This window comes from Protopterus annectens, chromosome 6.part0 (assembly GCF_019279795.1).
Source record: "Protopterus annectens isolate FY-2018-M chromosome 6.part0, PAN1.0, whole genome shotgun sequence".
Classification (NCBI taxonomy): Eukaryota; Metazoa; Chordata; order Ceratodontiformes; family Protopteridae; genus Protopterus; species Protopterus annectens.
The window spans coordinates 984,047,723-984,072,270 of NC_056737.1; the positions used below are offsets into that span (position 1 = coordinate 984,047,723).

Sequence of the window (24,548 nt, forward strand, 5' to 3'; positions counted from 1 at the left end):
TGTTTGGGTGAGATGCTCCTGGGGGATGTCCACATCACTAGGCAATTAATGACAGCACCCAGTTTGCCAAACAGGGGAGAAAAGGATTAGCCTGAAGGACAGAGGAATCTGAGGCAGATTTATCAGGAAAAGCCGGTTTTTGGCCTCTAGAACTCTGTGCACGCTTACCTGGAAAAATGTGCTTAGAAACTCTTACCTCTAGCAGGTTGTCTAGGCTGCCTACAGACAAAGAAGATTTTCAAGGGCTGTTTCTCTAGAACTTAACTATAGAAGAAACAAAAATGTGTTTGAGGTCCTCTATAACCATGTCCTTATCCTGCAAGGTTTTAAACAATTCTGCAGCAGCACTGCCAAAAAAGACTGATAATCTTAGGGAGAATGTAAACATTTGGCTTTAATATCTTCAGGCAAAGCCTGCAGGCATAAACAGATACATCTCCTCAGGACAAAGTCAGATGCCGCCGACCTACAGAAGGCATCAGCTGCATCATAGCTGCTGCATTTAATGGAATGGTGAACTACCAAAGAGGCAGGACTAGGATGAGACAGAGAGACAGCACACAAGTCCTACTGCCTGAATCTAGCATGACCATCAAATCCCCCACCCGATCATATCTAGTCATGTGGGTCTGATAACTAATGGCTCTAAAAGCCAAAGTAGCAGAATTATACATTTTCCCCATACCTCTCCAAAGCATACTTATCCTTCTCAGAAAGTAGAAACTTGGAAGAGGAAAGCAATTTGGAAGATTTATCTGTGAACATGGAAACAGCAGCAGGATGAAATGATGGACTTTTAACAGGGCAGCTAAGATTGGAGGGACCGCAGGTCTGGGCAAGTCCATTTGTAAACGTTTGTAATGCCTCTTTTTAACCTCTGATATTTGGGAACAATCCTATTCCAAGTGTTCTATCATATGGACCCATTGTATCCTCAAAGGATAATTCCTCAAAAGGAGATTCAGGGGACAAAGATTCCTTTTCAGACACCAAGGATAAAGGAGAGCGCATATTTGCAGAATATGCTACGGATTCTTCTCCAGAGTCCAAATCCTCATCAGAACAAGCAGAATCCCTAGGCCTCTTAGGTGGGGTGGATAAGCAGGAGGCAGCAGCAAAGATGGACTATCCTTGCGGGGGTTTCAGAGACATCATGGTATTATACAGCCCTTGAATAAAGTTCTGCCAGCCTGTGTGTGGATTTTTAGCTGCAGTAGCCATGTGTTTCTTCGGTTTCTTTTTTACGGGAACATCTGCCTTGACAAATCTTGCAGGCAAAGAGCCCTGCCTAGATTCAATGAGGGGACCTGACACCTCTTCCATAACTAAAATCTGGGGAATCCCCCTAGGCTCTTCAGATATAAAATCAGCCCTGGTTCCTCCTCAATATCTGTACCAGACTTATGCACAGCCTCAATGGATGTGGAAGTAGGAAGTTCTATGTCGGCCTCTAACTGGGTTGGGGCAAAGAGAAATAGTGTCAGCAACTGGCCGGTCCTTGGGTTCTTCATCCAACCTGAGGGAGACAGCCAGTGGAGACTAGACAGCATCAGATTCAGAACTAGTTATTTTAGCTTTTTTCTTAAGAGGGGAGCTGAAGTTCGGGGTGGGTCAATTTGGCCATGGTACCCTGGGTCAATAACTTCAGGTGCTGGTTTTCCACATAAATTGAAAGGGAAAAGTAAGACCTTCAGAGTGTGTTAGGGACAAATGCCTTACAGACATCACACTCAGTAAGGTAGTGCATAGCAGCAAAACAAAAAAGGCACTTCTCATGTCTGTCTTTACAGGGAATCTTCCTCTCAAACTCACATTTCCCTTTCCTGGATAACATGAAAAACTACACGGAGAAGGAAAGAAAGGAACCCAAATGGGGCACTTATTTGTAACAGGCTCGGCAGAAGAACCAGCTCGGTGAATGTCATACAAGCAGTATTCAGAAGCTGCATTTAGACTGGCAAAGTAGTTCTGAAAATTAGGTGTCTACATGTCACGTATGTACCTTTCACCTTGTGCATAGGACATACATCTGACATACAATACCAGGATGGCGGAGCTTGCCGGAGGTACAGCTATCCTCGGCAGGATATCCCCACTATAAGGAATAAAGAATACTGCAACAGTTATAAGGAAGGACACTAGAGATTCGCAAGTCCAATGGTATCACAAATACCTAACTCACTGGATGTCAATTTGTTTTGCAAAATAAACAGAACACATCGGAGGGGTGGGTATGCATCACAGAAGCACAAAAAACAAGGTACGTCTCTTATTCTATTCAAAATTTGCACGAATCGACAGGCAACCACAAATTTACCCCTGGTTTAGCAACCCTTGTCCCTTGTGCATAGGAGAAATATGTAAATGCCCCAACATATCCATGTTGGGCCTGTCTCTGGATTACTCACACAAAATGTAAGGACTACAACTTACTATGGGAATGTAAAGCTAAACTTTTTAAGATTCTTAAAGATTAACAGCCTTAACAACAGTGAAGCTAAGTGTAGCTGCAATAGTGAAACAAAAGTAGCCCAGGACAAAAGATTGATTAAAAATACACAGGTCAATACAATTTCCCAAACTCACTTGTTTTTGATCCAGCAAATAAAGAAAATATGATTAGAAGGCTGCCTTTACCCAAAATACTCACACTTCCTGCTCTTTAATGGCACTCGGATCCTTTTTCTTCTTTTCTTTAGGCTTCATTCTGTCTTTTTCTTTGCTAAGGAGAAAGGACAATTCAAAGTTAACCTCAGCTCTGGGACTTTTTTTTTTTTTTTTTTATTGATGTGCAACATTCCAAGCTCATGTTTATCCTGTTTTGCATTAACTAAATCAGTGGAGAAGGCACACACACACACACACACACACACACACACACACACACACACACACACACACACACACACACACACTACAGCCATGTAAATGACTTACCATAAATGCAGATGTTTGTGTAGATCAATGCTGCAGTAGTGAGTCTTGGGAATTATTGCTGTGCAGAAGCTTGCAGCTGGCCCAAATACCTGAAACTTTCACCATACCCCAGGCGGTGGACATCCTCAGCCATCTGATGCTGGGATGAAGGGGGTGTAAGAGGTACATTATCTTGCACCATCTTCAGGTCTTTCTTGTCAATGTTCCCGTGGGTTTAATGGTCCTTAGGCAAAGCATACCAGGACCCTGAATTAAAGCAGCAGAGGAGGACTGGCAGTGAGGATGATGAGTGGATGAGGGGACCCCACCCCAACCCTAGGGTACAGAAAAGACAAGCCAGGAGGAGGATGAGGAAGTGAAAGGCCACTGTAGCACTGATCTAATCAAGCATCTACAATTATGGGAAGTCATCTACACAACTGAACTATGCTCATTGCAGTCAGTGTTGCAGTACTAAGTCCTGAGAAGATTTCCAGAGTTCCTTATCTGGGTGGTTGAAACAGTTTCTGACTAAGGACAGCAGGCTCTGTAGGATGGCAGAGGCAAACTCTGCTGTAGCCCTAGAAATGGCTCTAAGACTGTAGTATTTGGTGAAGGCGTGTACAGAGGGACCAGGTAGCTGCTTCTAATATGACCCGAGTGGGAGCTCCTTTCACAAATGCTTGGATCATGGCTTTTGTCCTAATGGAATGAGCTCTAACCCTGCCAGAGGGCTGCTTACCATGCAGTCAGTAACAAAAGGAGAGGCAGCTTGCAATCCATTTGGAGATGGCTTGTCTGTCTGGTGGTGTTCCTTGTTTATCTTTTGCAAAATCACTAAAAGCGGGTCATAACTAGTTGGAAATTTTGTTTTTTGGAGGTAGAATCTTACTTGTCTGAATACATCTAGAGAATGGAGTATTCTGTCTACACAATTTTGAGAGTTTGGGAAGAATACAGGGTGATGGATAGCTTGATTCAAATACATTTCTGATACCACGCATTAGGCATATAAGAGGGGTTGATCCTCAAGCTAATTCTGTCTTCGTGCAAAGAGCCACTCCTAATTTTTCATTTCAGGGCTTGCAGCTTGGAGATTCTCCTTGCTGTAGTTTGTCCTAGTAGCAGAGCTCTCTTCCATGTGAGCAGTTTGAAAAGGGCTGAGGTCACTGGTTCAAAGGGAAGCAAATCAAGTTTTTCCAGCACACAATTTAGATCTCAAGAGGGTGCTGGTTCCCATTTAGGTAGTATGAGGTATAGCACCTTCAAGAATTATTTCATCTGGGGATGAGCATAAACTAGATGGGACATGACAGGTAGGCAGAGACAGCTGAAGCATGGACCTTTAATGCAAGAATAGGACAGCCTATGTTTGTACATAAGGGACAGGTATTCTGGGATCTGTTGCACAGGTGCCTGAGAGGGGATAATACTACTAGTCTTGCATTAGATGGAAACCCTTTTCCACAAGTCACATAGGACTTCCCGGTTCTTGGTTTTACAACCTCTTTCAAGATACACACTACATAATGAGAAAACTATTGTCTTGTCTGAACAGCTGTTAATTTGAGGACTTTCAGACTGGGATGGATGCCAGACCCCTTGTTCTGGGTTAAGTTCAATGGGTGGGTACAGGTAATATTCTCCCTTTGTTGAATGAAAGGAGGAAAAGAAAAGAAAGAAAGTGCTGTGTGGGCCCGTAGGCAACTAGTGGAATCATTTTCAGCCCGACTCCACCTTCTGTAAAACCCCAGGGGGTGACGACTACTGGAGGAAAGGCATACAGAAAAAGAGGTCTGTCAATTTGAAGGAGGAGCCCATTCTCCAACTCCCTTTCTAAGGAGTCCTTGTTTGTTGAGTTGCAACTTTTCTGGGAAAGTAAAAAGGTCTATTTTTGTCGCATGCCAGCTGTATGTCTGGTCTAGAAAAAACTCCCTTTTCGACATCCATTTGCCAGGGTCTACGAGAGTTCTGCTGAATGAATCTGCTATCAGACTGTCCTTACCTAGCATGTATAAGGTTATGGGAGTGATCCCAGTTACTGTCTCAGGAGCCAAAATTATACTGCTAGCCTGCATAAGAGGTAGGAATGTGCCCCCTGCCCACTTGTGTGCCACATGACTGTGGTGTTGTCTGTCAACTCTTTATGGGTGCAGGGGTCAATTTTTCTGGAAAGGCTTTTTAATGCCAGAATCTCTGCCATTATCTCCTTTACAACAATATGTTGATCTGTCGGCTGTTGTCTCACATACCCTGAACCCAGAGTTGGCCTAGATGATAAACTCCTTGGGCTTGGTACCCATTAGAGACTGTGCTGTTTCTGGGAGTTTGAAGGGGAACCCCTGGGTTGCTTTTCATATATTTTTCCCACTACAGGATCTCAGTCTTTAAGCATGAAAGAAGAGGGTATCTCTCTAGGGACTATTGGTGACGAGAACTATTGTAACTTGTATAGTTTGGCTACTGAATTATTACAATGTAAGAAGCCATGTAACGCAGGACTCTCAGAAATTCCTTTGCAGTAATGGTTTGCTTGCTGCATAGGTTCCCAAGGCAGTCTGAAAGGAAAGATATTTGTCTCTGGGAGGAATTCCTTTTGTTGAACTAAGTCTATGATTGCCCCCAGGAAGCAGTCCTGGTACTGGGGGAGAGTTGTGATTTCTAGACTTGGATGATCCGCCCTATCTTCTGAAAGCAATCCATGGTGATCTGCATGGCTGTCAAAAGTTCTGAAGTATATGTCGCTTACATCAGACAATCATACAAATAAAGGAAATGTGGAGCCCTTGCATTCTGCAAAATGCATTGACTGGTAGCGGACATTTTGTAAATACCCTAGGTGGTAGGGTAAAGAATTCATAGTGCAATCCCCTTTGCCTGAAACCAAAGGAATCTCCTGTGTTCCTGTAAAATAGAAACATGAAGGTAGGCATCTTTTTAACTCCAGAGTCATCATCAATGCTCCTGGGAAGACAAGGAGCAATAGTTTCTGAAGGATCAACACTTTGAATTTTAGAGCTACCAGAAAAGTTGAGTCTGGAATGATCCAGAATATGTCTCCATGTACTGTCTTTTCTGGTGATTAAGAATAGATGCCGTAGAACCTTGTGTTTTCCTCTTCTGGAGCACATTTTTGATGGATCCTTGAAGTAACAGGTCCAGTAGAGGGGGGGGGGGGGTCAATTTTCTCTGTTGTTTTGGGGTGAAAGGGATGTCTAGAAAGGGTGGCGTTTTCCAAAAATGGCAGGTGTAATCTTTCATTATGCTCCCCAGCACCCATTTGTCTTGGGTATAGGAGGAAAGCCCTCTTCTTAGGTTAGGGGAGGAGGGAGGAAGGGGCTCAGTATAGCCACATTTGTTCCCTCAGAGAGGCAGGGTCCTTGAATACCCCCCAAGTCTGTTTGCCACTTCCCTTGCTGTCTGGCCCTTCCCCCCTAGGCTGTTAGCCTTTTTCATGCTTTGGTACAAAAAGGGCTAGGACTTGCTAGGGTGTGATTTCTGTTTATTGGAGAGTAGAGACAGGTAAAACTCCTTGACAGATTTCACCTGCTTCTTTTTTTTTTTGTCCATTCTCAGAAATACTTTTTTTCTGCTGGAGATTCAAAAATGGAACTCCTTATTCAAGAGTGAATCCAGGAGTTTCACTTTAACCTGGTCTGAAAAGGGCAGACTCTGCAGGCAGGCATGCCTATGAGTTACAGGCCCCATGGCAGCCACCCTGGGAGGTGCATCCAATACATCATAGCCACATTTGATTGAGTGTCTGGAATGCTGGAAGACAACATTACACAACTACTGGATATCCCACCCAATGAGGCTCTTATTACGTATCCCTTCCGTTTTGGATTTAATCTGTTCCTGAACTGACTCAAGATATTTTAGCATGTGGAACTGGCTGCTCATGGCCTTGGTGGCTGAAGTGAAAGTTTTCTTGCCAAATCAGTCAAGCAACATGCTCTCCCCATCATTTGGCAAAGGATGCTTTGATGCTTGCCCACTAGCTCCTTTGAAGGATTCCACAGACACCACTGCAGACCTGCCACTGGGCTTTTATAGAGTTGTTTGTGGGACTTGAGCATGCTTCAAAAGTGATCAGGCTTCCTGTGGACAGGAGTTAGGAAGTCAGATTACAAGGATGTGTCTGAAAACACATCATTCAAGACAACATGGAGTAGAGGTATAACCAGAGGGGCAGGTTCAGAATCTCTCTACATCGAGCTTGAGTTTTAGAGAATTCTCTAGACTCCCAACTCAAGGACTCCTTCGTTCTATGAAGGGCATCACCAAAGGACAAATCCTAACGGGGACAGGATGAAGACAGTGTTTTCAGCACAGAGACTTCCAGGATGGCTGCACACTGAGTAACGGCTCAATTCTAGCTCTCCCAGTGTGAAAACAGAAAATCAGCAGAGAAGGCCAGTGCACTTTTTGTGTTTGTGGGTATATTACACTAACTGGCTAATAAGTGCACTGCCTGTATGCAAGGGAAAAAGAAATATAGAGGACCTGAAGGAAAATCAGCTACAAAATGTAAGGAAAAAACACTGACTGGAAAAGTTCTGTAGCTGTTCAGCAAAAAGCATTGCAAGCTCCAGACGTGACTTCCAGTAACCTAGAGAAATGCACAAGACAACTGTACAAAGACCTGGTTAAAACAAAAATGAAATGCTGATGGAGTATATCAACTTAAACAACTAAATGCTGGAAAAATGGAAGAAGCTTTAAACAGAAATTCAGATGAAGTGATAAAACTGCAAAAAATCAGAGGTCAGAATGAAGAAAATGCAGTCTGAATAGGAGAATGATCAAGAAGAGAGGTTTCAAAAAATAATAGAAGTAGAGGACAGAACACACAGGAAAAAACTGAGATTTTCAGCTGTACCAGAGAAGCTGAAAGGCGCAAACTGCATTAAATTTATGAAAGCACAAATAAGCAACTGGACTGGTATTCCACAGCAGGAGCTGTTAACGGAAATGGCACATTGTGTGCATGCTCCAAACCTGGCTATGAGCAACCTAGATCTTTAATAGTAAAGATGCAATCATACCAGCATAGGGAGTTGATTCTGACAATACTGCGGCAAAAGAAAAAAGTACTAAAAGTGGCAGACAGCGGAGTTTGTTGAGAATGATTACTCATACACCAGTAAGAGGAGTAAATTTATTCCACTATTCAGGGAATGCAGAGAAGCAGGCATGAGATTCAAAGTAATTTTACCCTGGAGGGACAAAATAATTTCTGATGAAGTACATGCTAAGGAAGAAATACAAAATTTTGTCCAACAAAAAGTGAGCTGGGAAGTAGAGGTAAATTCTGCTTCTTCCTCTTCTAGTAATAAAGACTACAGAGACGCTGTACCTGTGAAACATTCGCCAATGTTTCAATGGAAAATGCTGGAGAAAAGGAAGGGAGCATGAGAGTTGACTACAAGAATCAAGAGTACACTGGAAATGAAGCAGAGACAGATTATGACAGCTGGAGATGAACGAGAATAAAACCATTACCCTTGACAACAAATGTGGGATTACAAAACAATAATTATATTTGTGAAATATGACAGAACAAGAAAATATGGAAATATAGGACTTTGTTGTACTTGTAGGGAACTTTAAAGTATATGACCTACTTAATTTCATTAATGTTCGGAAAAATATTTGGGAAAAGGGAAGAGGAGTGAAAGGTTAACTAAGTAAAACATTTTTTTTTCTTAATAGTACTATTTTTATAGTCTATTATTTTCTTTGCCAGCTATAAAGTAAATCTTTCTCAGTTGTTTTTTAAGTGTAATGGGGATATTAATGTAAAGGGGTGCATTTTTTGTGTTGTTCTTTCTTCCTTCTCTATTTCTCCTTGTTCAGTTTAAAAAATGAAGCACTGCAGTGTAAAAACAAAATCTGGTTAACAGAGCATGACAAAAATAATGTGCTTTTCTCATTTCTGCATGGGTTAATGACTGGATTAAGGCTCTTAGCTTGATCAGAGGTGGTGCTGCGGTAGCATTGTTGCCTCATAGCAAGACGTTGTCCCGTTCGATTCTCAGCTAGAGCGTCTTCTGTGTGGAGGCATACATGAATGGGGCATGCCTTCGTTGAAGGTTGTGCTTCAGGGCTGGTAACCCGGTACGTAAAAATCCACTACCAATCATTAGTGGACCGGAGTTCCGCTGTGGCGAGCCCTAACCGGGAAAAGCCGAAAGACACAAACAAACAAGTAAATGAAAAACACGGAATATTATAAGGCTTTTTTCTAGCAAATGTATGCTTAGTAGCTATTCTGTATCTGGTCCTCATGTCTCAATGGAGACAATCTCATAAAGAGAAACTGGACTGGTTAGGGGATAATGTTCTCTGAAAGCATTCAGGTGTTTTCCCAGCTAGAAAGTACAGTTGTGTACACCTACCATAAATGTAGATGTTCGAGTGTCTTCACTGTTGCAGTCATGACTGTAGGGTTCTCCCCTGCCGGCAGGCAGCCCCAGGTTGGCCAGAATCCCAAAGTCTGGGTCCGGCGTCGGCTGTTCAACCATGCTCCCTGACGTCAGAGCGCCAGGAGTACAAAGCTGACAGCGGACGCCATCTTCTCCAGTTTTTCTTGCCCCAGATGTCAGGAGTCCCAAAATGAAAAAGGTCCCATAACCTTTGCAAATACACCTCAGAAGAATGGTGAAAAACGAAAATACAGAAAAGTAAAAATAAGTGGGGACAGGAGGGAGGAACCCAGACTGCAACAGTGAAGACACTCAAACATCTACATTTATGGTAGGTGTACACAACTGTACTATGTTCATCATGTTTCACTGTTGCAGTCATAACTGTAGGGTAGAATCCCAAAGCTGAAAGAAAGGGAGGTGGTCATAAAGAGGAAGGGGCGGCTAAAAGGCCCTGCAAGACTGCAGAGGTAAAGCCTGCCCTAAACTTAGAGTAGAGAGGTAGACTGTAGTGCTTAGAAAATGTATGCATTGAACTCCAAGTTGCAGCTTCCAAAATATCCTTGGTAGGAACTCCCCTGAGGAAGGCCGCAGAAGTGGCAGCAGCTCTGGTGGAATGAGTCCGTATACTCCCTGGGATTTGCTTTCCATGGTGAGAATAACAAAATCTGATTCCATGAGCAATCCATTTAGAAATGGTCTGTTTTGAAATGGCTTTACCTTGGGAACTGGAAGCATATTGTTCTGATTTTCTGATGTCCTTAGTTCTGTTCAGGTAAAAACGTAGCTGTCTGTGTACATCCAAGGAATGTAAGATCCTTTCCCCTTTATTTTGAGGAGTAGGGAAAAAGGTTGGCAAGTGAATAGTTTGATTTAAAGCCACTTTGGAAACCACCTTAGGCATGAAGGTAGGATTAGTCCTCAAAGATACTCTGTCTTGATGAAAAATAATATAAGGTTCCACAGCCATTAGAGCTTGTAACTCCGAAACCCTCCTGGCAGAGGTTAGGGCTAACAGGATGGCTGTCTTCCAAGATAAAAACTTGATGTCAGAAGAAGCAGCAGGCTAAAAAGGAGGCAAGGTTAGTTTTTCAAAAACATAGTTGAGATCCCAAGCAGGAATAGGAGGAGATCTAGGAGGTCTTAAGTTCTTAGCTCCTCTGAGAAACTGTTGCATGAGCTGGTGGGAAAAGATGGGAGGGTCTGTATTATAATGAGCAGAAATTGCAGAGGCATGTATTTTAATGGAAGAGAAAGAGAGACCCTTATGTAAGAGATATGTCAAGTAAAGTAAAATTAAAGTAATGTTGGGAAGAAGAGGATCAGAATCCTGAGCCTGCATCCAGGAACAAAATCTTTTCCATTTTCCTGCATAAGATTTTCTAGTGCTAGGACGTCAGGCTTCTAAAATGACATCCATAACCTGCTTGGGCAGAAAAGAAGAAATCAAAGGCAGTGGATTAACCAGGCCGCCAGGCTGAGAGTTCTGACATGAGAGTGTAGAACCCGACCCTGATGTTGAATAGGAGGTTCGGAGACTGAGGTAAAATCCAGGGGGGCTCCGGGCATAGGTTTTTTAGAGTTGGATACCAAAACTGCCGAGGCCAATTTGGAGCCAGTAAGATGATCATCTTGGGCTTGTCCTGTTTTATCTTCAATAAAACCCGTGGAAGAAGAGGGAGAGGCGGAAAGGCATATCCCGAGAGGTTCCTCCAACTGAATGACAGGGCGTCCACTCTCCAAGCTTCTGTGTGGAAAATCCTGGTGCAAAAAGTCTGTAGCCGATGATTGAGATGGGATGCAAAGAGGTCTATGTGAGGACATCCCAAGACTGCTGTTATCATCTTGAATATTTTGGTGTCCAGCATCCACTCGTGTGGATCTGAAAGATGTCTGCTCAGACTGTCTGCCAGGAAGTTTTGTTTCCCTGGTAGAAACTGAGCCTGAAGATCCAGATTGCAAGACAGAGCTGTGTCCCATAGATCCATGGCTAGTCTGCAAAGGGGGTAGGAATGAGATCCCCCTTGCTTGTTTATGTACCACATAACTGTGGTGTTGTCTGTCCGTATTAACAGTTGTCCTGGATGTAAAAGATTCCTGAAGGCCAAGAGAGCTTTCTGAACAGCTAACATTTCCTTTAAATTGATATGCAGGTGCTTCTGATCCTTTGTCCAAGGGCCCTGCAAACAATTGCCCTGAAAATGGGCTCCCCAAGTATAATCCGAGGCGTCCGTGGTTAGAATCTGAGAGGCAGGAGGCAGATGGAAGGACTTCCCTTTGTTTAGAGCACATGCCCTCGACCACCAAAGAAATTCCTTTTGAAGGCAAGGAAGAACGGAGATCAGTATGTCTAAACTGTGGCAATGCTGAGACCATACACTTTTTAGGTACCACTGTATTTTCCTCATGTGTAGTCTTGCATATGGAACGAGAAGGATGCAGGAGGCCATGTAACCCAAAGCCTGCAGGAATTTCCTTGCAGATTGATGAGTTAAAGTTGCCAAAGTTCTGAAAGTTGAAGCCAGCTGTAACTGTTTTTCGGATGTCAGAAATGCCATCTGGGTTGTGGTGTTTAGAAGTGCACCCAGAAAAGTTATCTGTTGCGATGGTGTCAAATTTGACTTTTTTATGTTCACAGAGAATCCCAGGAACTTGAGGAGGTTCTGTACAAATTCTAGATGCTGGAGTAAGACATCCTTGCTGTCTGCCTGAATTAGACAATCGTCCAGATAAGGGTAAATTTGAATTCCCTTGAGTCTGCAGTAAGCTACTACTGGAGCCAGGCATTTGGTGAAGACCCTGGGCGCAGTAGATAATCCAAAGGGCAGTGCAGAGAATTGAAAGTGCCTCGATCCGGCTTTGAACCCGAGGTATTTTCTGCGATCCTGCCTGATGGGAATGTGTAAATATGCCTCCTTTAAATCCAAAGTTACCATCCATGCATTTTTGGACAGCAGTGGAAGTAGCTGCTGTAGAGTAAGCATCTTGAATTTTGGGATCTCTAGAAAGGTGTTCAAGACCGACAGATCCAGAATGGGTCTCCATGAGTTTTGCTTCCTTGGGACTGGAAAGAGCCTTGAATAAAACCCTTTTCCCCTCTCTGAAAGAGGAACCAGTTCTATGGCATTCATAGCCAAAAGAGCTTCCACCTGGTTTAAGTCCTCCGTCCATTGATGTTTTGGAAGGTCTGGCCATCCGCTTGGCCTTGGCAAGGTATGAAAATGGAATTTGTAACCTCTTAAAACCACATCCAAAACCCATTTGTCGAGTTATTAGAGTCCAATTTTGATAAAAAAGAGAGAGTTTTCCTCCGAGAGGGGCTTCCAGGGAAGATGTTCCTGTAGCCCCACAGAGGGAGTCATTGAGTTTGTTTCCTTTGAGATTGTGACCTGTCCTCTCCTCCCCTAGGGGTGGAAGCAGTCCACTGTCTTGGTCTATAAGCAGCTTGTGATTGAGGCCTCCCTCTGGAACGTCTATATCTACCCCTCTGAGGCCTGTCTGAAGTGGGAAAGGACCAATTTTTTGAAGGCCAATTCCTGCTAAATCTAGGAGGCTGTACTTGTAAGAAATCTTTAACTGTTTGCATTGATTTCACCTTATCCTCCATCTTTTTAATCACCTCTTCAGCTTTCGATCCAAACAAAACATTAGGCTGAACAGGAGCATCCAATAATTTTGCCTTTACCTGTTCAAGTAAATTTTGTTCCTTTAGCCATACATGCCTCCTAATGACTGTGCCAGAGGCCGTAGCCCTACAAGAAGCCTCCAAGCCATCAAATCCACAGTGTAAACCATGCTTCCCAACCTGTTCGGTGGCATGCATGTAATTCCTTATCCTCTGCACAGGCAGAAATGGAAGTAAGCTTTTGTTTCAAGACAGACAATAGAAATTGCTGGTATTTAAACATATGAAACTGACAGTTTAAAGCCCTAATGGACAAAGTAGCAGAAGTGTACACCTTTTTGCCCCATCTTTCTAAGGATCGAGAATCCTTTTCAGTAGTAGGAGTAGGATTTTTGGCAGAAGCGGCCTTGGCTCCCTTAGGACCCTGAGAAATAGTTTCAGGGTCAGCAGAAGAGTTCTTGTATAAAAACTGATGGGAATCAGGAACCCTGTAATATCTATCAGGCTTCACAGGAGCAGGAGGAAAAGAGTCAGGGGTTAAGTTAGCCTCCGAAAAGGCATCATCCACAATATCCAAAACAGGAGGAATAGCCAGGGGTCTATGTTGGGGAAGAAGAAGAAATTCCCTTAGCCTTTTCTTGGATTCCGAATACTCCTGTCCTTCCCAGTGGAAATGTTCCCTCATTTCATGCAAAGTTTCCCCAAAAGAGAAATCCTCAGGGGGAGAAGCTGAAGGAATGGACTCTTCAGCATCAGAATCCTCATAAGGAGGGAAAGAATATTCCTGATCAGAAGAAGAAACTGAGGAAACAGAAGCCTGATCAGAGGAATCATAAGAAATATCCTGCCTGGGCCTTTTGTCTGGAGGGGGATGAGAACCCCTAATCATAGTAAGTAAATCCTCCGCCATCTTGAGTAACTGTTTCTGTGACTTGGGAGCCGGTTCAGAAGAAGCCTGTGTAGAAGTCTTTGATTTTGAAAGAGTCTTTGCCCTTGTCTTTGGCTTTGCCTTTATTAGTAGCTGAGTAGGCCTGAAAACCCCTTCGGAAGCCGGTACCTGCACACAGCGGCTACGGACCCATCCGAAGGAGCATTGTCCGAAGGTCCTGCAACACTAATATTTAAAGGCCTGGTTGGCCTCATGAGAGTCCGTTTCGGCCGTCGGTTCTGAAATGGCCGACGACAGGGGCTGCAAAAGCACCTCACTGACGAAGGCCGAACCTGAAGCTGGCTCCGCTTGTGCGCTATCAACAGATTTGGACCTCGGAGGCCTGTCTTTATCCTTGCGACGTTTATGAACTCCGGTAGCCGGGACCATGTCCAACGACATTTTGTAGTTAAAGCGCCTACCGAAGTAATGAAAAGCAAAACCGTACCTTCGCTTAATTGTACGTTGATTGAATCTAGCACAAAACCGACAACTAGCTACGTCGTGGTCAGGGCCAAAGCAAGGAATACAGTAAGAATGAAAATCCTTATGAGGTATTTGCTTCCCACATGAAATACAATTATTAACATCGGAGTGGAGCAAGAAAAAAGTTTCCCCAACGGGGTACTTAGCTTTGAGTGGAGAAGAAAGTCTTCTGACTGAAGAATATCAGTAAAATTCGTCAGGAGTCCGCTGACCGGCAAAAGCGAACTGCTATCACCGCACGGCAAGAAAGACTGGAGAAGATGGCATCGGCTTTCAGCTTTGTACTCCTGGCGCTCTGACGTCAGGGAGCATGGTTGAACAGCCGACGCCGGACCCAGACTTTGGGATTCTGGCCGACCTGGGGCTGCCCGCCGGCAGGGGAGAACCCTACAGTCATGACTGCAACAGTGAAACACGATGAACATCTATAAAATAGATATAATATAAAATAAGACAAAACCAGATAGCACTTATTAGAAGGACAGGCTGCACCATGTGCCTTAGCATGAATAACCTTTCTTTCAGGTTAACTCAAGTCTGCGAGTGTTGCCATTGCTTTGGGGCATTTGTTCCTATTAGGAGAGAAAAACTTCAATATTTTAAGATGTACATAATTGTGTGTGCTAGTATTAAATTAATAAGTTTCAGTGGGGTATTGGGGTGTGTGTGTTTTTTTTTTCAATAAAACAAAAAAACTAAGATGTGGCATAGGCTCAAATGGATATGACAATAAACAACTGTATAAAAGTTCAACCTGCCAAACACTGTAAACGTGCAACAGAAAAGCTGGATTTAGACATTTAACAAAAAGCTATTATACATAAAAGGTGGGAATAACTTTTTATACAATGATGCTATCTTTAAAGTCTTTAAATGACAATGGTCTCATGGATAAATGCAAAAACAAAAGTAGTAAACTATATTAAAAAATGTAGAGTGGAAATCGCTATGTTGCAGGAGACATACTTGGAAATAAATTAACATGTGAATTTGATTAAAAAAAAAAAAAAAGGTTTTCAGGATGGTTATTCAGCAGAATACCTGGGACAAAGGAAAACAGGAGTACTTTTATCAACTGCAAGAGGAACTCCAATGGTGATAGAAAAGGATAAACAGATAATAAATGGTACATCTGTAGTACTAAAGGGCTACCAACAAGGGAGGATGTATTTATACTTCATCTAAAACTGCTATAATGGAGCTTAAGAAAATTCTGAGAGAAATAATCAGCTTTCCGCAAGGAATATTACTTGTACATTGGGAGTGGAATTTGATTTGCAGCAGTGAAGATGTGTCTGGGGGGCCCAGAAGGGAAAGTATAACAAAGGAGGGTAAGCTTTTGAAGAAACTTATGAAAATATTTGGCATGGAAGATATGAATTCAGTACTAGGAGTTTAGAGTGAATTTCCATATTATTTTGCAGAGTGGTGCTAGCAGCGGAGAGGCTAGAAGAGTGACTGCTAACCTGATAAGTGTTTTTTTTTCCTGCTACTACCTGGGCGGTTGTCCGATCAAGCTAAACTGCAAGTATTTCTGCTTTTTGAACTGTTTTAAACTGTTTGAAGTTGTTTTTGCACCTGCACTTTTAAAGTTTGTCCTGTTTGTTGCATATACCTGTTGAGGCTACACACTCAAGTGCGCTTGCCTGTGTTGCATATTTATTGCATTTTCCTGCTGTTTGTTGCAAAAAAGAAACAAAGAAAAAAAATTATACTGGTTTCCAGTCTTTCCTGACCTAGAGTAGTCCAAATACAGGCTTTACTGTATTCTGGACTTTTGGAAAGTTCCTGTGTTGCCCATTTCCTTTCTTGGATAGAGGGAGGCTTCTTTGTTCACCAGTGGCAGTGGGGAGCTTAGAGCAGCCTATCTTTCCCTGGAGGAGTGTTCCCAGCACAAAATCTGATAGTCTATTGGCAGTTTTGGGCCAATTTCTAGCTCTTTCAAGTCCCCCAGTATAAAACCCGCTTTGGTGTGGCTTTGCGCGATTTTGCGCATAGCGCAGCATCGGGCAGCTCCGCTTAATTGGGTTTAAACCATTCTCGGCTCCACAAAGTCTGCTCTTCACTTTTTCCCTTAGAACTGATCTAGTTCTCATAATAAACACCCTAGTCCTACTCTAAAGCCTGGCACTTGCTCAATAAAGCAATTATATAAAAAAAAGTCAGCACTAAAAAATTAAAAGCACTACACCCTCACAAACTCCCCTTGAGTATCTTGTTCCCCATTGGCCCTTTTTTTCAATTATAAAGGAATTCCCAATACTATTCTAGCATGTCCAAAGGTCAGTTGTCAATCTCCTCTCCGGTCCAGCTGGTGAATCTGGGAATCTTGAGGCAATGTTACAACTGCCTCATGTACACAGACAACCCTCTCCTCCTCCCAACAAATTACAACACATGCGAGAGATGCAACCATATAGCCAAACTGGAGGCTAAGCTCTCTCAACTCAGTACTGGCGTAACCAGTCAGGAGGAGAAGGAAAACACACTCACTACAATTCCAGTCTCACATAGACCTACCACGACAGCAAACCAAACACAAACACACAAAAACATACTTGGAGGCTCTAAATAAAAATCTGCCTAAGCATCAGAGACCTGCAAAGCAGACAACCAAGCAACCACTACCCCAAAACAAAACACGTGCAACACAAAGCTCACAAAGCCAGTGTACCGAACAGTCACAGCCCTTAAGGCTAAACAACACACCTGATACACTTGTAATAGGTGACTATCATCAGGCAAACTGACGTCCCGCTCACCAGGCTGAACAAGGAGTAGGTCACGGTGAGCTGCCTGTCGGGCGCTAGGATCCGCCACATAACACAAGCACTCAGGTCACTCCAAGGCAAGTACAAATATGACTCCGTCATTGTCCATGCTGCTATGAATGACCTGAGACGTACCTCCCTGGACTACATGAAGAGAGACAGATGAGCTCTCTGAGCATGTAGCCCAGGCCGGTATGACCCTGACCTTGAGTAGCATCTTACCCTCACCAAGAATGATGCCACAATATGGAAGACAAGATGATCAATTTCAACAATTGGCTTAAGTATTGGTGTCATTCAAAGGGGATCCAATGCCTGTCAGCCTGGGATGACATGCTCGACAAGCCACGATGCTTCGCTAGGGACGGCTTGCACCTGTCACCCCTGGGCTTTCGGATATTGGCAAAGGCTCTTGCCACCCCCATAGTGCCTTTTTTAGGCAAGGCTCAAAAGACAAACCCACCTCCATAGGTATCACAAGGGATAAGAAACTAAGAGTAATGCTACTCAATGCCAGAAGTCTAAACCTCAAGATGCACGCACTCGAAACTCTCCTTAGCATGGAGAACATAGATATCTGTGCAGTACACAGAAGCCTGGTTCAAGGCTCCCGAGAGCACCCCAGCACTACCAGGTTATACCTAATACCATGCTTTTCGGCCCCAAAACTTGGACCGAACCACAAAAGGAGGGGGGGGGTATCAATATTTGTCAAAGATACCCACACCTCCAGGTTGGTGGCACAGCACGAAGCATCAGAGACTATCCATGTGCAACTAACAGTGGGTAAAACTGCCTTATAGTTTATAGCCTGCTACAGACCACCCTCCCAAACCCAGGAACCCCATTCGGCCTTCCTGAGAATACTGGAAAATATGAAGGTCTCTCCAAACACCATTATATTGGGCGACTTCAACTACCCAAACATAGACTGGGAGCATTACTTTAGCTCCAACACCCTAGCTCAAAGGTTCCTAGAATTTATAAACTCAAATGCTACGGAACAACTTGTTACCACAACCACAAGAGGGGAAAACATACTGGACCTGATAATCACCAACATGGGGGCTCTATGCTCCAGACCAGAAGTGTATCCCTCACTGGTAAGATCAGACCATAAACTAATCTCACTGGATATTCACAACCCGACCCCACCCCCTGCCCAGAAAACCACAGTGAAAAACTTCTCTAAAGCAAATTTCACACTCCTCAAAACAGAGGTGGAATCCTTCAAAGCCCCCGGGCTTGTGGGAAATACGTCCCAGACCGCAGAATCCTTTATAAACGCATTCTATGAACACCTTTCAGGAATGCATGGATCATGCAATCCCAAATAAAACCAAGACCCAATCCTCCAAAGGCAGGCGTCCTGTCTGGTGGACCCCAGCCATAAACAAACTATACAATAGAAGGAGGAAGCTACTACATGGATAGAGCAAAATCCCAAAAAGGGAAGGCATCTCTGATCAGTATTAGCAAAAAACTACGGGCACTCATAAAATCGTCTAAGGCTCTTCAAGAGGAATCTTTATGAGTGTATGGGAGATCATAGGTTTACCCCGGGTATCACTTCGGTGTCACTGTTAGACAGAGGCACAGTATACTAACCTCGAAAAAGGGCATAGCAAAATTCATTTAAAATGGGTGGCGAAAGCCAGACACACACTGGCTAGGCTTATAAATGCCCTAGGGCAGATAGCCTAGTATGAACCTATGAACCTATTATTCCCCAAGATACAAAAACTGGGCTAGGCTACACAGAATTTACATTTCACAGGAATATGTGCATTTAAAGGTCTTGATACGCAACAAAAACGATTTCATATCATGCACCAATAATAACTAAAATAAAAACGAGATACTGGCATTTTCCCACCTCTCTGCTGAAAAGAGAGGAATTTAAGGAATGGTTAGTGGAAAACATCAAGGCACTATTAGAGAAGACCGAAATTTCTTCTGAAAATACAGCTACGGAGTGGGATAAAATTAAAGTGGAATTTAAAAATAGGGTGGAAATAAAAGAAAGGAAGACATTAAGAAGTAACCAGAATCAATCATTTAGAGGGACTGACAAATGTTAAAATATTGCAGAACAGGGGGACTTAAATGGAACAAGAGGAGGATCAACTACAGAATTCTAAACAGAAAATAAGGGATTATCTCAATAATATGAACTAGTTTAGAAAGACTGAGGTTAAGCAACTTTTTTTTTGATAATTCTACAGCACAAAAACTTTTAGAACAACTAGGCAACAAAGTAGAAAGGGTTGTCGTCAAGCTTAGGGAGCCTGTAACAAGAAAGGTAACGAGATCCTGTGGCAGTATTCGAAATATTTTGGAAGGTCTATGAAAGTCTGTATAAAGCAGATAAATCTGGAAATCAAGAAAAGGTACAAATGGAAATGTTTATGGAAGAATTAAATATGCCAAGGTTAGAGGTAGATAGCTCAATCACTAACATAATAGTAAAATATAGCCAATCTACAGGAAATCCCCCAAGGAATAGATGGTATTCTTGTGGAAGTCTGAAAGCTAGGGAGGGAAAAACTGATAAAAATCTGGAAAGTTTTGTTTAACAATATTTTAAGAGGAGGAGAAATACCAACATCCTGTAAGAAAGTGGTGGTAGCTACAATATCTAAAGGAGGAAAACATCCATTAGATCCAGCTTCATACAGGCTTATTTCAATATAAATTGTGATTATAAAGTATTTACTTCTATAATGGCTAAAAGAATAGCAAAAATTATGCCAAAATTGATAGATATGGTTCAATGTGGTTTTGCGGAGGGGAAGCAAACATCCAACATGATTAAACAGAACACCGATGATCCAGAGGGAAGCAGAATTGAAGAAAATACCACTGTTGATGGTGGGTCTTGATGCAGAGAAAGCACTTGAGAGGGTATGCTGGGACTTTATTAGGAAATGCAAATGCTTCCAATGCCCTGCTCAGAAAATTATAAGGTTGATTAGGAGGACATAACAGGGATCGGAGACGAAAACTGAAGTGGGTGGTGTCCTGTCTGATAACTTCTGCTTGAGCAGAGGAACCAGGCAAGGGTGTCCTCTTTTTCCCCTTTGTTATTTGCATTATATTTAGAACCAATGGCAAAGCAAACAAGGAACTCAGAAATTCAGGGATACAATTTGTATGGTAGTCAAGAAAAGCTGGCTTTATTTGCAAATAACATTTTATATCTGACATTACAGTGTTGTGGAACACATTGAGACAGCTTCAAATCTTTAGAGATACAAAATGAAAGTTGTTAAAATAAAGGCAACAGTAGTAAATTATGTAGCCACACATGATCTGGTTCAGCAATATCCACATTTATGGGACATGATAAAATGAAGTATTTAGGAGAGTGGATTAAAAAGGATTCCAATGTGGCTGCTAAGGATATGTGGGAAGACACAACAAAAAATAATATAAAAACTGAAAAATTGGAAGCTCTGTTATATTATGGATAGTATGATACAAGCAGTTAAAATGTTTTTAGTCTCTTTAGGTCTTGTACACAAATCAGGTATATTTTTATCAAATCAGAGAAGCTGTGGATACCAATTAATAAAGACCTGAAGGATTTTACTTGGGAGGGGAAGACAGCAAGAGTCAAGTGGGATAAGCCTACTCTTCCAACAGAACAAGGCGGATTGGGATTACCCAATTTCTCTTTTGTAGGATGGGTTATCTCATGAAGTCCTGCACCAGTCTGTGGGAGAGATCTTGGGTGGACTGAGTTAGGGGATGCAAATGGCATCAGCTGGGGCAAACCTGCCTGCCTCTGACTTGGAAGAAGGGAGCTTAGGAGAAAACAAGGTCTCAGGCTTGCAAACAGGAACCTGTGATCGCAATCCGGTTCCCAAGTAACTCTCCCCTTTCAGTCACTAGGGGGCTACTACCCTCACCCTTGGTCAGTCACCAGAATGCTGGTGCTGGAAGCCATGGCCTGCTTAGCAGCTTAAGACCCAGATAGTCTGGTTTTGATATGTGAGGAGTGGTCCAAGTCACAGGTGACCTCTGGTGGGGTCATGTCAACGGGCTCAGTCCAACAGGTGTCTACAGGGAGATGCAATGGTGCCACACCCATGTCAATCTGAAGTCTAGGTGGAAAGTACGAAATAGAAATGACTTCAACCCCTCCAACATCCTCATTTTTCCTTTTTAGGATGGATGGCCAGGGAACCAGTGAGCACCAAGGCATGTGAAGGCCCAGCCCTATCCAAAATGCTGCTGAAGGGATTTGGCCCTATACCCAAGTTTTACTATTGAACCTAGCACAGAACAGGCAGCTGGATGTGTCATGACAAGGCCCTATGCAAAAATACCATACTAGTGAAGTTTTTTGTAGGGGATTTCTTTCCCACACAAAAGGTAATTTGTAACTTTTTTGAATATAAACAAAATACAACCACCTAAAGATGTAAGGAAGGTTTCGAATGGTGTACTTACCTGTGATACTCTGGTAATTCAAGCAGAGAGGCTGACCATGCTGAGGGATAGAATTATGTGCAATGGCTTAAATGGCAAAAAGAACTGAAGGTGATGCCTTCCAGCATACATTTTACATGAGACATCCCACATTTCTGGCTGCTTTGCCAAGTCTTTTTGTATGGCTTGCTGCCTTACCTTTCTCTCTGTCATTACTACAGCAACACAAGTTTGCATGATGGGTGTCCATTTTCTGTCTGGTCTGCTCCTATTATATTTTCTTTCCCTATTTGAACCATATGCATTCTTCCTGTTTCTCACCTCTCTTTCTATACCCCTATATCCTTCCATCATTTCTACTCTTCTTGAATCACTCACTAGCCACTTGATTGGCTGTAATTTATTCCCGCTCAAGGATGCCATTTTAAGTTGCACATTATATGCCAGTTAACTGCTCCTTTCCTATTTCCTGTGTTGTGCGTTTCACTGCTCAACTGGTGAAGCACTATATTATTTCATCCCCTTTTTGTTTCACTTCCTTGTTCAATTAGTTCTCCTTATGGTTATTACATATTTTCTGAATGCACCAATTTTGCTTACTCTTTGCTCTCATTTCAGCAGTTAAAATGCCTCAACTTTCATTTAAACATATCACATTAATAAATAAGCTTATCACTGTGGCTAGATAATCGTTTACCGCCTTCAAAGTAAGTCAATATACAATCAAGTCCATGCTTTCTTTACACATATTTGCCCTTTTTTATTTCCTCAGTCTATGAAAGGTCTTCTGCCATCCTCTTTCAGAACATGATGTTAGATCTAGGAGAATAATCCTTGTACCTACCTGCACTATCTGCTGTCCCTCACTTTCTTCTGGCTGGTTTTGTTAGACTCTTATCCACATTTCCCATGTGTTGAGCAAAAACTTCTCCCTTCACTTCTGCATTTCCTCCATCATCTCCCTTATCAACCAGTTTTCCATACTACGTTAGGTGCTTAACACTGTCCGTTTCAAACACTTTTTGTGTGTTGTTCTCCAGCTATGCATATTACAGAGCTGGTTTTCTCATGTTGTGTGTGCCCATCCTTCTCTCCTTGTTATACACATTTACAGCAACAATCACACTACTCAGTATTTTATACTTGCATTCATTTCTTTTTTTACATCCTGTGTATTGTCGCCCTACCATTCTTAGGCATGGAACGATTAAAATGTTCATCACATCTCTGTTTGTAGTCTGTATCTTTCTATTTATTTTTTATTTACTTACTGACATCTGACTACTAGGAAAGTCTGACTGGGTAGGTGCCCATTTTAAGCGGAGACCCGGGAAGAAAAGCTCCAATATATTACAAAAACGTTTTAAGAATAATTTTACAACCTTCAAAAATAATCCAAAAACAGCTACAGTTTAAATATATACTTAACTGGGCAATGTGACAGCATTCGTTAAAATAGATACAACTTTTATGGCAATGCTTTAACGTTTACAGAAATTAAAGGCAATTTAGTATAATACAAAACAGGAATTGCAATATGACAAGAGAGAAACAAAGGGTCATGGCATATTTACATAGTCAGGGAAGGAAAAGTGATAAGTTAGGAAGTGAGTGAAAAAAGGAGAATAAGGAAGTATGAGACATGAATAGGTACTTCTTCATATTTAGAGATATAGTTTATCCTGGGATTGAGCAAGTAAAGTGATTTTTTGTTAAGAAGTCTTTCAGAATGGCTTTAAAAGGAGTGGAGGGAAGGTACTGACCTGATGGATATAACAAGAAGTTCTGGGCCTTAACAATATGGTTATGGGTACAGACCATGCCCACAAGATTTAACAGGTTTGCGGGCAAAAAAATGTTTTTTTGTCACTGGATCATTATGACAGACAGGGAACATACTTGTGTAGAATAGTATTTAGTGCTGGACAAGTGCATACGTGATGGACAACTTTAAAAGTAGTAAGAAGCAGTGTTTATGTTTGTTGGCTTTACTGGAAAGGCTCACCTAGACTCTGCTGCAGTCTGCTGTGAGGGAAAGGTTAGTTTGCTTTTTATTTGTTGTATTGAGGGAAAGGTTAGTTTGCTTTTTATTTGTTGTATTTTGTATTACTTTATTGCCTTTTTCTATTTTGTATACTGTGATTTGTTTTCTTTATACTGCGTTTTACTTGTATTCTGCTTTTAACTGCACATTAAAACATGAAATGAGACCATAGCTCTGCCTCCTGCAAGTCACACCTGGTAACTGTTGTGCTCTTAAACACCACTGTCGTTCTAGCTGCCTCTCCCTTATGTTAATTTGACCATATATTTCATTTCCTCTCTGCTTTTACTGGATTTTGTGAAATCACTCCCCTTCAACTATTTAAATTTATTGGCCATCCTACTGTATTCCATAGTAACATAATACAAAAGTTAATACCCCCTTTCAATCTATCTTGCTGTTTTAAAAATAGTGACTCTCCACTAAAACTTAACTTTTTACACAGGTAAAACTTAAGTTACCTACTTTAACATCTAACTCCTCTAGTGCACATTACAGTGTTTAGGATAAACCATTTTTTTCAATCTACCTTTAAGCATCTATTGCAAGACCACCAGTTATTGGACAGCCCATATTCTGCCTCTCAGTAGTCATCTTGGGATTAGTGCTTCTGTTTTCTCCTGGTGAGAGAAGGTGTGCAGTTACATTATTTCTTGGAGACTGCTGATCACCAGAAAGGGTAATAACTGCTTTATAGGTGACCGCTTGGCATCTGAGCTTATATTCTGATCCTGGTGGGAGTAAAAGCAGAGTGCACTGATTCCGGACCCTTTCTGGTTGGAGAGTGAGTGTCTGTGCTTAACATACCTGACTGGTCTGACTGCTATTCGAGGCATCTACCAGAAAAAGGCTACAAGCCTGCAGACCTTTGCATTATCTGGGAAAGATTGTGGATCACCAAACAGGCTGTGGCCTG

At 42.3% G+C, this 24,548-nt stretch overlaps 1 protein-coding gene across 1 annotated transcript in view; it reads right to left on the bottom strand.

Moving 5' to 3' along the window:
* The window catches only part of FCF1 (FCF1 rRNA-processing protein), a 671,099-nt gene that overhangs the window by 578,345 nt on the left and 68,206 nt on the right, over nucleotides 1-24,548 (bottom strand). Inside the window, exon 3 of the mRNA XM_044074623.1 lies at nucleotides 2,651-2,722. Coding sequence (XP_043930558.1) covers nucleotides 2,651-2,722 — 72 coding nt within the window. The remainder of the gene's footprint in view (nucleotides 1-2,650; nucleotides 2,723-24,548) is intronic.